At 33.8% G+C, this 13965-nt stretch overlaps 2 protein-coding genes across 4 annotated transcripts; one reads left to right on the top strand and one right to left on the bottom strand.

Moving 5' to 3' along the window:
• Window positions 1-765: 765 nt before the first annotated feature.
• On the bottom strand, window positions 766-3224 carry cyb561d2 (cytochrome b561 family, member D2). Its single transcript, XM_026235622.1, has 3 exons — window positions 2970-3224; window positions 1825-1862; window positions 766-1742 (listed from the first exon to the last, which is right to left on the bottom strand). The coding sequence occupies exons 1-3, from the start codon at window positions 3094-3096 to the stop codon at window positions 1239-1241; spliced, it is 669 nt and encodes a 222-aa protein (XP_026091407.1). The 5' UTR covers window positions 3097-3224; the 3' UTR covers window positions 766-1238.
• A 1591-nt stretch (window positions 3225-4815) lies between these two features.
• Window positions 4816-13435, top strand: LOC113064734 (ras association domain-containing protein 1). Of its 3 annotated transcripts, none has more exons than XM_026235625.1 (7): window positions 4816-5164; window positions 5894-6439; window positions 7835-7959; window positions 11376-11480; window positions 12403-12607; window positions 12692-12807; window positions 12903-13435. In XM_026235625.1, exons 2-7 carry the CDS (start codon window positions 6115-6117, stop codon window positions 13050-13052), a joined length of 1026 nt encoding a protein of 341 aa, XP_026091410.1. In that variant the 5' UTR covers window positions 4816-5164; window positions 5894-6114; the 3' UTR covers window positions 13053-13435. The 3 variants fall into 3 exon arrangements, with proteins under 3 accessions (XP_026091410.1, XP_026091408.1, XP_026091411.1); XM_026235623.1 differs by having other exon boundaries at window positions 4834-5164; window positions 12325-12607; XM_026235626.1 differs by lacking the exons at window positions 4816-5164; window positions 5894-6439; window positions 7835-7959 and adding an exon at window positions 9631-9931 and having other exon boundaries at window positions 12325-12607.
• Window positions 13436-13965: the final 530 nt, after the last annotated feature.

Raw genomic sequence — 13965 nt, forward strand, 5'->3', positions numbered from 1 at the left:
ATTTTATGCATGATGTGCAACAGTTTAATGCAAGAGAAAAAGGCTGCTTTACATTTCAAAAATGTAATATGTTCAGACGTGGTAATTTAAAAAAAAAAATAGACCATGTATAATTTATTCATATAAAGTAGGCATTAAAAACGTGATCTGCAAGTTTCAGCAGAAATATAGAACAGAAATGTCAAACATTTTTAACACAAAAAAGTTAAGTACTTGTTGCTTACAGCTTCAATATATTACGATTTAATTTATGTATAATATTAATAATATAAAATTTCTCGATTTTCAAGTAATGAAAATAGCGTTCATACATGACCGGTAATTGAACAGAGGAATATTTTGTGCAAAATTCTAAAAACTATGATCTCTGTCATTAAGAAATATTGGTTGCTTACAATATTATAATGATATCTCATTTTGTGTAAAGTAATAATATAAATGTACATTTTCAAGTAAAAAAAAAGAATTTTCTTTTATAAAAATATTAACTTTTAAAGTTTTAGGAACTTTGTTACTTTCTTTAGTCATTTAATTTTTTTTATTTATTTTATATATTTGTATTTAGCTTTTGATTTATTTTAATTTCAGGTTTAGTTTTAGTCATTTTAGCACTATAAACATATTTCAGTTAGTTTCCAAGGCAACATTTCTAAGTTTCCTTTATTTAAGGTTCTGTTTTTTTTTTTTTGTTGTTGTTTTTTCAGATTTGTTCCAATTACTAAAAAAAATTTTTTATTCAAAACAAACAACACCGATATAGAAAGACACGATTATTTTTTTTAATTCAACAAAAAATATTTTGTAGAACATTAGGAAAATGTATTAAGATGTTGCTATAATGATAATAATCATAATAATAATATGAATGAACACATTTTTAATTTAAGTAAAAAGGAATTAATGTTTTCATGCATGATCGGCAATTGTTTAATTGAACAGAAATGGGTAGACTGGCACTGATGAATGAAAAAAAAAATGCATAAAAACTATAACAATTTAATAAACACATTGATCCTTGCATTTAAGAAAAATGAGTTGCCTTTAGTCATTTCCAAAGATATTCGCACCAAATACATGCTAGCAACACAACTGAAATGCATTCAAGAATATAAACCTGTTATAAAAATGTTTTAAAGAACATTTACATAATTAACAATAAAATTAGCTCAGTAACTTCCAACTCTGGTCCACTTAAATGTCTGTATCATTCCAGGTTTGCAAGCCTTGAGTGTCTTGTTTCAGTACTGCATTGGTTTGCGGGCCATGTAAGCATTCGTTACCTGATTCATAACGACCAGAGCGCACAGAACGGGACAGAGGACAGCCAGGTACCAGACGTACCCGCTCACGCTGCTGCTGAACCACGCCGAACACAGCCCGAGAAACAAGCTCAAGCTGCCCAGCAGGTACGTGAGTAAACCGGAGGCGGCGTGGTAGCGCTTCAGTTTAGCCAGCGACCAGCCTTTGGCCAGTTTGGGATAGAGGAGCGGAAGCCCTCCGAGCGACTGCAGCCCGACGACAGAGACCGTTAACACTCCTATCAACCCGTGCCATGAGGTGAAGTGAGGCTTGTCGTTCAGGCTTTTGTTGTAAAAGATGGCGGCCAGACCTGCAGCCGCGCAGCAAACACACAAACCCTGCAGGATCCAGTGCAAGCGGCCTTTAGTCTTGTGCTTCAGCTTCTTGATGGGAGAGGAATAAGGGTTGAACAGCAGAATGGCTTCGGTCATGAAGAAGGAGAACTGAGGGATGGGGGAAAAACACAGAAAATCAAACTTGGGAGATTTTGTGATCAAAATGATTTATGTTCTGTGTCAAACTCACAGCGAGGGTCATCAGAAACGGATGCCATGAGAACAGACCTGTGAACAAACACAGCAGACTTATTAGAGTATTATTCTGTAAACTGTGTATTCATATTTTTGAAGTAGCTTTTCTAATTTTAGTTAAAGTTTTAGGAACTTTGTTACGTTCTTTAGTCATTTTATTTATTTGATTTACTATACTTGTATTTAGCTTTTGATTTATTTTAATTTCAGGTTTAGTTTTAGTAATTTTAGCACTATAAACATATTTCAGTTAGTTTCCAATGTAACATTTCTAAGTTCCCTTTATTTAAGGTTCTGATGTTTTTTTTGTTTTGTGTTTTTCAGATTTGTTTCAGTGATTAATTTTTATTTTATTTGTTTCAGTTTTATTTAAAAATGACAACACTGAAATAGAGACACACCATAAGGCATTTATTTATTTATCAATCCATTCATTTAACATCATTAAATTGTTAGGAGAGCATTATTTTAATTGTATATATTTAAAATTAATTATTTTAAGAATAGTAATGTGTGTATCACCACCGAAACCATGTTACAAACATTTGATATTATTTATATATAGTAAAATTGCTTTTTATTAATTTTGTTATTACTATTAGTGCATTATTATAATATATTTATGAATATATTAAGATAAATATACATAGTGAAGTATACAAACAAATAAATGAAAATATAAATATTGTATTATAGTCCATAACATTTTTTTTATTTAAATTAGATGTTATTTTATTATCAATAGCGTATTATGATGACAACATTTTTATATTTTTAGCATCACACAAAATACACAATAAACAAGACAGAATTTTTTGTATTAGTATTTTCATTACATAATACATTTATATACTTTTTGTAACATATGCTAGTGTTCATCCCTTTAGATTTAAATAATGTCCTTATTATTTCTTTGCATACAAACGTTACATTTTTTAATGTTTATGTATAGAATTTATATGACACTATTAAAATTGTTTATTTATTTATTTTATTATTTTTTGGTATAATATTATAAGAACATGTCAGAAATATATTACGAAGACTACTAATATTTTACAAATATCTACTAATATTATCACTCCCCAACAGTAAACCCTGAATGTGAATGGTTTCGTCAGTTTGAGTGACGTGACTCACTGGACCCAGGTCTGCTCAGAACAGTGATGAAGACGCTGAACAGCGCGCACAGGACCTGAGTGAAGACACCGCAAACCGTCCTGCTGTAGCGGTACAGCTTCGGCTCCGACTCGTGATGGGCGCTCATGCTCTATTTCTACCGATTCTCTCTCAAAAGTACACAATACAGCTCATTCACACACATATACAATAAAACCACAGCGCAAACCTCTCTGAACTGCTCTGATTCTCAACTAGGAACTCTTGATTCTTAGGTTTCCGGTTACAAACTCGCCTGTCAAAATAAAAGTCGTAATAAAATCGTAATCAAGCAAAATATAATCTGATTGTGTCGGTTTTTTCACAAAATATAAATATGATGATTCATGATTGCTTTTTTCACTACTATAAATTAATATCAATACAATCACAAGTAAACTTATTTAGGAATTTAAACTTGTTTGCACCGAAGTCTTTTTTATCTTCCTGATAGAATTGACTTTTATTTTGTAAGTAATTTCTTCCAGATTTCGCCAGTTCTAAAAATTCCTTTGTCCATGCTGACGTGGGATTTGATGTTTACATGCACGTGTTTCCATCGTTTGCCATGCAGGGATGACACTGAATTTTTTTTTTTTTTTTTTTACGATTAAAAAAATAATTAAATAATTAGATCCTTCACAGATCACTGTTATCTGTTAGTGCAGATTTTACCAGAAGTGATACCCATTTTTCAAACATTATTAAAATATAATAAAACAGTACAATTGTATTTTGAGAACATACGTTTATTTATTTAGGCCTAGTGCACAATACACAATACACAATATATATATATATATATATATATATATATATATATATATATATATATATATATTTATATATATATATATATATACATATATATATACATATATATTGTTTCCTTTAAAAGTATGTTAACTTTGTAATGTAAATGTGAGAAATAGTTTGCTTCACTTTACACCACTTTTATTTTGGAGTCATTCATTCACAATTTCACGGTGAAACAAATATACTTTGTGAATAAAAATAAAATAATAATAAAAATAAAAATGTACACATCTTGGCATTGATCAATGCTGATGACTTATGAAACGGTTTATGTTCTTGATTAGAGACTCAATAACTGCAAACTGGATATTGTTCTGAATCAAAATATTGCAAATTTGCTCGTAATATAGTTACAGCCACATATCAGGGGAAAACAGCAGAGTCTGTTCAGTGAAAATAACACCCAATGACCGTGACAACATCAGACATTCATGACCAATTACTGGTGTGAATTCCTGTGTCCTGTGACCCGCTGGCCCTCGTCCAGACCGAGAGGAGGACAGAAGCCTTCTTATCTCCTCCTGTGGGTCTCCAGGCTTTCCTTCCTGATGACACAAGATATCCGCCATCAGAGAAAGAGAATTACAACAAGCCTATGGACGTCTGCCAGCTCCTATGTGCACTAGATTTCTATGTATTCACTGCACTGAAAGTTTCACATGTGAAAATGGGAAGTGATCTTCTAAGTCGCAATTCCTTCTGTTTCTAAAGGTTATTTCCAGCACGTATGCGTAATTCCAGAGCAAAATTCTGAAGAATTGTCAAATGCGATTTAAAGTGAAGTCTGTCTGTCTGTTAGTCTTAAAATATATACCATGCAAGTTATATGGAGCACTTTTATGGCATAGGGCTGCGTCACGAATCTTGTTTTTGTTCCTCAGAGGAAAGTGATGTGAGAGTGAATCATTTTTGGCTGCTCTGTCACTTTAAGAACCAGTTTAATTTTAAACAGGGTTATTGTAATAGACCCAAGCGGGCAAGGGTTCTCAGTATAAGACCCGAGGGTCCGCTAAATGCTTCAGGAAATGATGTCTGCTCTGCTTTCGCTCTATCTAGGACAGATTGCGCCGGATTAAGCGTTAATCTGAGTGTACGGCGCATGCGCACAGACGCGCACTGGCGGTCGCGCTGGATAAAGTGCGCGTTCGGAGGAGAATCAGATCGACCTGCGAGCGCAAAGCGTCTAGCTGCCGGTGCAAGATCATTTTCTGTTTAATTCTGAGCGGAATGTAAGATGTTTTCCTTGTTTTACGCAATCACTTGCGTCGTGCGCGCAAATTACGGATTTGAGAAAACAGACGCGTTTACTGTCAATCTGACATCTTCTGCTGACCACTAAAAGTGACTTGTTCTGGTTTAAGGTATGTTATCGCCTTCTTAAACAGTTACTACAATCGGGTCCAAATACGACTAATCCAATGTACTTTCTGAAGTTTTTAGTCTTTTTTTTTTCAATGACGTCAAACTGCTAATCTAATCTGTAAGAGATTATTTCATTATATTTATTTCTGTTATTTGTCTGCATTTAATACTACACGTTTTCACATAAGTTTTTTATTTATTATCGGGTTGTTGTGTTAAGTTATATACCTTCTATTATTTATGCATTCATGCATTTATGTGTTTGTTTGTTTATGCGTTTACTGTTTTATCCTGTTTATTTGTTTTCTATATTCTCTTGATTTATATATGCATTTATTGATGCATTTGAAGTCACATTTAATCTGTATTCTATTATATATTTTTTATTAATGTATTTATCATTTTTAAGCATGCATTTATAGATTTACATTTATTAACTTGCATAAATGTACATAAAATACACATTTATTGGTGCATTGATTTATTATGCATTATTTCCCAAAGTAATTTGCCAGTTTCATGTGCTTTCAAATCTAATCTTTATTTGGTATTCTATTTTATTCTATTCTATTCTACACTTAACCTTATATATCCTTATATGTATATACTGATAGTAAAACACATTAATGGAGTTCTTTTTAGATCAGAGAGATTATAACTGTCCATATTTGCTGTAATCATACAGCACCACAAACTAATCTAATGTAATCTCTGTTTTTTTTCCTCAGATTGAGCCAGATGCATCTGAAAACTGAACTAAGAGGACAGCTTTCTGAAAACTCATCAAAAAAAAAACATCATCTCTTTTATTAAGACTGTAGGATCGACGAAGTGATACATGTTTGTTCTAAGCCTGGACATGCAATCACATCAGAAATTGAAGTCTGTGGGCCTGGTTTGGAGTAAATACGGTCGCTCTGATGTGGTCTGAATTTATAAATCATCTCCTATGACTACTGAGCCATGCTTTTCAGCCTCTCGCATTCCCAAGATGGCAAAAAGTGAACTTATTGAACTGCAGGACTTGACTCCTGATGACCGCATCGAGTTAGCGCCCCCTCTGTCCCGTGCAGGACCCACTCTTGAAAGGTGGAGCAAAGGGAAGGTGGTGCGGATGGTGGGGGAGCGTGTGCGTCTGGAGGACCCTGACTGGCTGACGTGTAAACCGGGATGGGGACACGACTTCCAGCCCTGCCGCCAGACGCAGCTCAGCTGGTGTGACCTCTGCGGGGAGTTCATCTGGGGCCTGTACCGCCAGAGCCTCCGCTGCACACGTGAGTCATTTATGAGTGCGATCGAGATAATCCAGACCATTTCCACAGGGGGGATCTGTCTTCTGCTGTGTAAATGCTTCTGTCAAGACAATCTGAGCCTCAGAGACCGTGAGACAATAGGAAAGGGATGTTTAGACAGTGCAGTGGACAGTTTAGACCGTGTCTTTTGTTGGATAGAGATTGTGTGTGTGTGTGCTGTAAATACAAAGTCAAGAAATGTAAGAGGAAATTACAGAGCAAATCAATCAATCATGTCATTATTCAATGCATAATACAAAATAATAAATAAAGTAAAAAAGTTATTGTAACTTAAATAAAATATTTGGATGTTAAAATACATGCAGCTGATTTTAATTTGGGCAAATAATGCAAAAAGAATAAGCAAATTAAATGTATTAAAAAAAATGTAAATGTGTAAATAAATGCATAATAAAAACAAATTAGAATTAATTGCTTAACTGTGTTTAATTGAATTTTTCATTTAAGAAAATAAATGTAAAAAATCTATGTGGAACTATGTGTAAAAAAAAAAAAAGTGCAACTGACAAATTTAAAATAAAGTATTTAAAGTAGAAAACTGCCAATCAAATCAACGGGACACATTCAATATAGAAAATGAACATGAGTAGCAAACAGTAAATATTAAATGCATAAACAAATGCTCAACTGTATTAATATATAAATAAATGCCTTAGCAACCACCTAGAACAGCTTAGCAATTCCCTGGCAACCTCCCAGATGTCTCGACACTGTAACAATGAGATTTGCAATCACATACCCACATAATCTGCAAATCAAAAGCTAAAAATTTAGGTTTCTCTGTTTTTCTCTTTCTCTATTTACCTAAAACATCGTAATAGATATTCAAATTCATAAACGGCATTGTTTTTACACTTCGTGAGGCCTTGAGAACTGGTTTAGTCAAAACCAGACCACAGATGAATGACTTATTCATCAAATGAACACCACTCAGTCTGGCCAGCAGGTGGCGCTGTGCATTCATTTATGATGAATCACACTATTCTGGGCCATTAAAGCTTGAGCGCTCTAAGTTCCGTTTATTCCACCAAAAAACATATAAAGTTCTATGAATGGAGAACTGTATTTAAAGAGACAGTCACCCAAAAATGTGAATTCCGTCATCATTTACGCACCCTCAAGTTTCAAGCCTATACCAGTTTCTTTCTTCTGTTGAACACAAAAGAAGATATTTTGAAGAATGTTGCCCACCAAACATTTGACGGTAGCCATTGACTTCCATAGTAGTTTTTTGCTCTCAATACAATAGAAGTCAATGGCTACCGGCAACAGTTTGATCACACACCTTCCTCAGAATAGCTTGATTTATATGTATTAGTGTTTTCAAGTTTGTGAATGAACGTTTTGTCTCTTCAGACTGTAATTACACTTGTCACTACCGCTGTCAGCCCTTCATTCAACTGGACTGCAGCTTGAACTGCGACGCCGTCAGCGAACAGCTAAACTGCTGCGAGGACACGATCGAGACGGACACTAATGTGGTGAGCGAACTACCCGAGAGGAGAGTTTACTAGTAAATGTAAATCAGAGACATGCACATGTGTTACATTAAACCCTAATGAAATTATTCCACCCTGTCATCTGTCGCTAGACGTAGATCTCAGCGCACCATATGCCATCAGTGCGGCTTTTATTACCATCCTACACACACAGTGACGTGTGCAATTTACAACAGCGCCACGGAGGACATAATAAAGCATCTGCTCACTTATTAACATTGCAAATGTAAATAAATACATGAACTGGCCTGATTTCCTAGATCGATTGATTTTTGTATTTATTTAAGCTTTCTGAAAATGTGGAAATTATTAACAATATAGAGTTGCATTGGATATTTGGTTTATAATGACTATTTAGATAATAATCGAGAGGTCTAATCACAGTGTGGATGTGTGACGGAGAGATCTGCCATTGATTTTCAGTGTAAGTGAGTGTTTGTTGAGTAATGATGTGAAAGTGATATGGGGGAGGACTGACAGCTGGCTGAATGAACTAATCAGCTCAACAATGGAGCTCTTACCTAATTACAAATGTGCAAATCATCTTAAACTCTCATTTGGCCATGCAGCATTTGCGTGATGGTCTTTCTTATCATGGCACATGGATATATGAAACATTTATACGTATATAATATCCTGCTGAAATCCAGCAGTTCTTTTGTCCACATGTTGTTTGCAGCCCATCTTTTTGTGTCATACCAATGATTATATGCTATTATTACTATTATTATATACATTTAATTAAGCATACGTTTAAATACTTTTTATTTACAAGTATAAGTGTATTATTTAATGTATGTGTTGTATTTTATATATAACAAATATGTAATTTTATGCAAATATTATATAATTACATGTAGATTATATTTTTTATTTTCAGCTGTAGAGATTTATAATTTTTGTTTGTTGCAGATTTTCTTTCATACCAAATGTTTGTTAATTGGAAATATTGGATGAACATAATAATTTATATTTAAAATACATTTATACTATTATTTGCTATTATAAATATAGCATTTCAAAGAAATGTTATATATTTGTATAGCAAATATTACTATAATATTATTATATATTAATGTATTTTTAGATTAATTATATTTTTATTCGCCAACTGTAGTGATGTACATTGTTTGTTGCACTTTGTCATATTAAATGTTTGGATTTGAATTGATAATATTGTAGAAAATAATACTTCTAATAATACTTATTATTAATATTATTCCTAATATACATTTATAAAATAATATAATATACATACTAATATACATTCCTAAAAAAATGTATGCTACTACTATTTACTATAAATGTACTATTTAAAATAAATGTTATATTTTTCAATGTAGCATACAATTATTATATCATTTTCATGTATCAAATTTCTAATATTGGATATAATCATAATCTTAATTATTATTATTTAAAATATATTTATACTATTATTGCTATTATCAACATACTATTTTAAATGCATTATATTTTATATGTAATTTTTGTAACAGTAATTATATTAATATGTCATTATACTTTTATTGGTTAGAAATAAAATATTACCTATGTTTAAATTATATTTTAAACCGCAATCTGTTTGCCATTGTTTCTGTGGGGGCGTGTCAGGACTGGATGGAGGAGGGGCCCGTGTGCAAGGGGGCGGAGCATAGCGGAAGGGTGGGGTAGAACGCGCGTAAACGGTTGCACCCTGATTGATTGCACGAGGTCGGTCAGACTCAGACAGCCGCATCAACATCATCCTCCTCCTTACACGCTGCTGAAACTCTTCCACGGTCCCGTTCCGGTTGCTTTCGGTGTGATAATGACGGACTGCGAGTTGTTCGAGATGACGTGGGGCAGCAGCGGGAGCAGCGGATACTGCAGCCAGAGCGACTCCGAGCACGAGCTCGAGCAGTTCTACACCGCGCGCACGTCATTTAGAAAGACCAAAAAACGCAAGGAAAAAGTAAGACAGTAGTTAATGGTCATTAATTAATGTACCTTTGGTTTTTTTTGACGTTTTTGGGCGGCTTTGTGACTTTATAGTCCAGTTTGAACAGGAGAAACTGAACTAACGGATATCTTGCGATTCGGTGTGCCAACAATGCGCGTGCGTGTTTATTTTAAATGATGCTTAAATCAACTCCCAATAATTTTCAGTATTGTAAACAATTATTTAAAAGTATAATCATCAGTTTTAATCAAATTATATATTATTTTTTTTAAAATATTTGAATTCTTGTATTATATTTTAGATATTTATTAGACGTGTGTTTGTGTGTGTGTGTGTGTGTGTGTGTGTGTGTGTGTGTTGGGTGGGGGGGTTCCTCTTCAAATGATCTCATGCTGAGTAGTTCTTTATGATTAACCAATCCAAGCATCACTGCTTTCTTGTTATGTCTCTTTATAGCAGTTAATCGGTTTAAAGACTTGAATCGTAATATACAAGATACAAGTGGACCAGGTTTGTTTTCATTCATGTGACGTCACTGAAACACACTGTGTAATAATCTAATGGTGCAATGCATTAAATTGTACATTATTGTAGGAATTTTTCATTTGCATTCATGATTTATAAACATTACAATATTTTTTTATATGCATTCATTTTTAGATTCAAAACAGAGGCTTTATTTGTTATATATTAAGTGTTTATTATATACTTTTAATTTAATAGCTACTTAAATTTATATTTAATTATTTCAATTTATATGGTACTTTTCACAATACAGTAAAAAAAAGGAATATGTATTGTGAAACAGAATTAAATAGCACCATATGAATTAAACTTAAAATAATTTAATAATAATTAGTACTCACATTTAATATAATAAATACTTAATAAATAATAAAGTTACTAAAACAATTAAATTGCCGGCTCAATATATTTGAGGGATCTCAAATATAGGAAACATTTTTTCTCCACAAATTTAATTCAAGTTTATGTTAATGGACTAACTGAAAGTCTGTGAATTATTCAGAAGCATCTAGAGTCGACGTGTGTGTGTGTAACAGAGTGTGTGTGTCACTTCCTGTCTGCTATTTCTGGATGAGGGATGGTTGTTTTCTCTGTGAATTGTGGGTAAAGGAATCCAGCTGGATCTGAAAGCCGATTTCAGACCCACTTTATGCCTCAGTCTGCGATTGTTCTGCTGTACAAATACAACCAGATATTGCAGTTCAACACAGTTGCACAAAAGTCAGACATTTATGTCAGAGTTCTTCAAAATCTGATCCTTATTGTTTGTATCTCAGGAAAACTGAGTTTAGGACTATGTTTTCCCACATGTTCTCTGTTTGTTACATCTTGAGGAGTGCATCAGCCGATCTGAGTCTGTCTTGAGGTTTCTTCTCCTCTCTCTTGTGCTCATGTGATGTGTCACACACTGTCCTGTCCTCTTGTCCTGCAGGATGAGCTAGTGGACTGGAGAAAACCAGAGCTGTCTGTCAGTGAAGTACAACAGAAAGTGAAAGAATACAACGCTCAGGTCAACAGCAACCTCTTCATGGTCTTGGTAAGAAAAAAAAAAAGTAAATATATTATACTGTTTTTTTGTCAAGGACTCCAGAACTCTTGAGTATGGCACACCATACTTGGCCACGTCACATAACTTTCATTCAAACCTGTGATATATTTTCAAAATTATATTTATTTATTCTAACAAATAAAATTAAAGGAATATGTTTATTTACATGTAATAATATAATGTATGCATATATTAATTTTGAAATTGTTATATTATATAAAAATGTATTTATTATATAATCTATTAGTTTATAAAATAACAAAATGTATAAAATAGAATTGACTAAAATGTGATATTAATTATATCCTTATATATATATATATTTCCTTATGTAAATGCATTATTATTTAAGATTAAATAGGTATTACCTAATTAATATTTAAGAGCAAATATTAGTAAATTAATTCGATTTTTTTATTTTATTTAACTATCGAGTAATTATGTGATATATAAAGTACTGTTTTTTATAAAAAATGTTTTAAAAAATATTAATACATTATTTACATAATACATCATTTATAAATTCATAAAAATATTTATTCAGTGGTTTTTGCACCACAATAAAAAAAATAATACATAATTTATTATACATTATGATATATATATATAAATACATAAATATATATATATATATATATATACATAAATATATATATAGTTTTTTTTGTCTTTTTATTATAATAACTAACTTTAATAAAACATAATTATAAAACATAAGTGCAATAATATAAATGGATAAAATATTATATTATGTATATTTATTTGTGGTGTTTCCCACAAGTATCACATTTCAGAGTGTAACTGTAAAATGTTTTCTGGTCCTCTCCTTCAGAACCGTGATGGATCTTACACTGGCTTCATAAAGGTCCAGTTTAAGCTGGCCCGGCCCGTATCTCTCCCTCCTCCACAGATCACGTCCTCCTCCTCGGGACGGGAACACAAAGCACTGAAGCGTCGCACCTCATTCTACCTGCCCAGAGACACGGTCAAACACCTGCACGTCAGCTCCAGCACACGGGCCAAAGAGGTCATCCAGGCACTGCTGAAGAAATTCACCGTGGTGGACAATCCGGCCAAGTTCTCCCTGTTTGAACGCAGCGAGCGACAGAACCAAGGTGTGCTGAACTCACCCTTCCTAGTTTTTCACATCTATTCTTATAATAAACAATAAATATCATGTTGTCTTTCTCTTTTTTTAGTGTACCTAAGGAAGTTAGCAGATGATGAGCGTCCGCTTTTCCTGCGTCTGTGTGCTGGACCCAACGAGAAAGTCCTCAGTTTAGTCCTTAAAGAGAATGAAACCGGGGAAGTCAATGTGAGTAAACAATCTTCTGAGAGGAACTCACTATCATTACGTGTTTAAATCCACACACATTTGAGGAATGACCAGCATGTTGTTTCTTCTGGCAGTGGGATGCGTTCAGTTTTCCTGAAATTCAGAACTTCCTGCGCATCCTGCAGCGTGAGGAGGAGGATCACGTGCGGCAGATCGTGCGGCGCTACGCTGTGGCCAGAGACAAGATGAAAGAGGCTCTGAAGAACGTCAGCACGCCGGGCTGAAGGAAGCATGCTGAGGACGCTCGTACACGGCTTATTACTGTCTGAATCCAGAGAGAAGTGTGTGGAAGAGCCCTTTGTCCTGCAGTGGACATGAGGAGGGTTGTAAGCGCAGTGAGAGAGAGGATTAGCGTGTGTTTAATGGTGACTGGTGAGCGTGAGAGGACTGTGACGTTACACTAGAAGAAGTGCTGCAGTCGTATCTGTAGATCCAGCTGTGGAGTGACGTCGTTCCAGTGTGAGCCGTATTTGTAATAGGGAAAAAAATAAAATTTTTATTTCTGTATTAAAATTACAATATTTAGTGATGCAGTACTTCTCAGATATTGAAGCTCCCATGTATATATTGAATATTTATCAATGAAATAAAATATTTTTCCCTTTTATTTGTTGTTGTTGTTGTTGTTGTTTCCAAGAACCATGAAATTATATACATTTAATTAAAGCTGCAGTAGGTAACTTTTGTAAAAATATATTTTTTACATATTTGTTAAACCTGTCATTATGTCCTGACAGTAGAATATGAGACAGATAATCTGTGAAAAAAATCAAGCTCCTCTGGCTCCTCCCATTGCTCATCTTGCCATTTGTAGAAACTCCCATCGCTCCCGGTAAAAAACAACCAATCAGAGCTGCGGTCCGTAACTTTGTTTGTGTTCAAAATGTAGAAAAATGTATATAATAAGCGAGTACACCATGAATCCATTTTCCAAACCGTGTTTTTAGCTTGTCCTGAATCACTAGGGTGCACCTATAATAAGTGTTTATATTCAGACTATTTTAGATTGTTTCGGGGTACCGCGGCGGAGTAACCCAGTACCTTTGTGATTCTTCATAGACATAAACAGAGAGAAGTAGTTCCGGCTACGATGTTCTTCCGCAAGACGCAAGCAGTTCTGTTTATTAACCGCTAGAG

The sequence above is a fragment of the Carassius auratus genome, chromosome 47 (assembly GCF_003368295.1).
Source record: "Carassius auratus strain Wakin chromosome 47, ASM336829v1, whole genome shotgun sequence".
NCBI classification, from domain to species: Eukaryota; Metazoa; Chordata; class Actinopteri; order Cypriniformes; family Cyprinidae; genus Carassius; species Carassius auratus.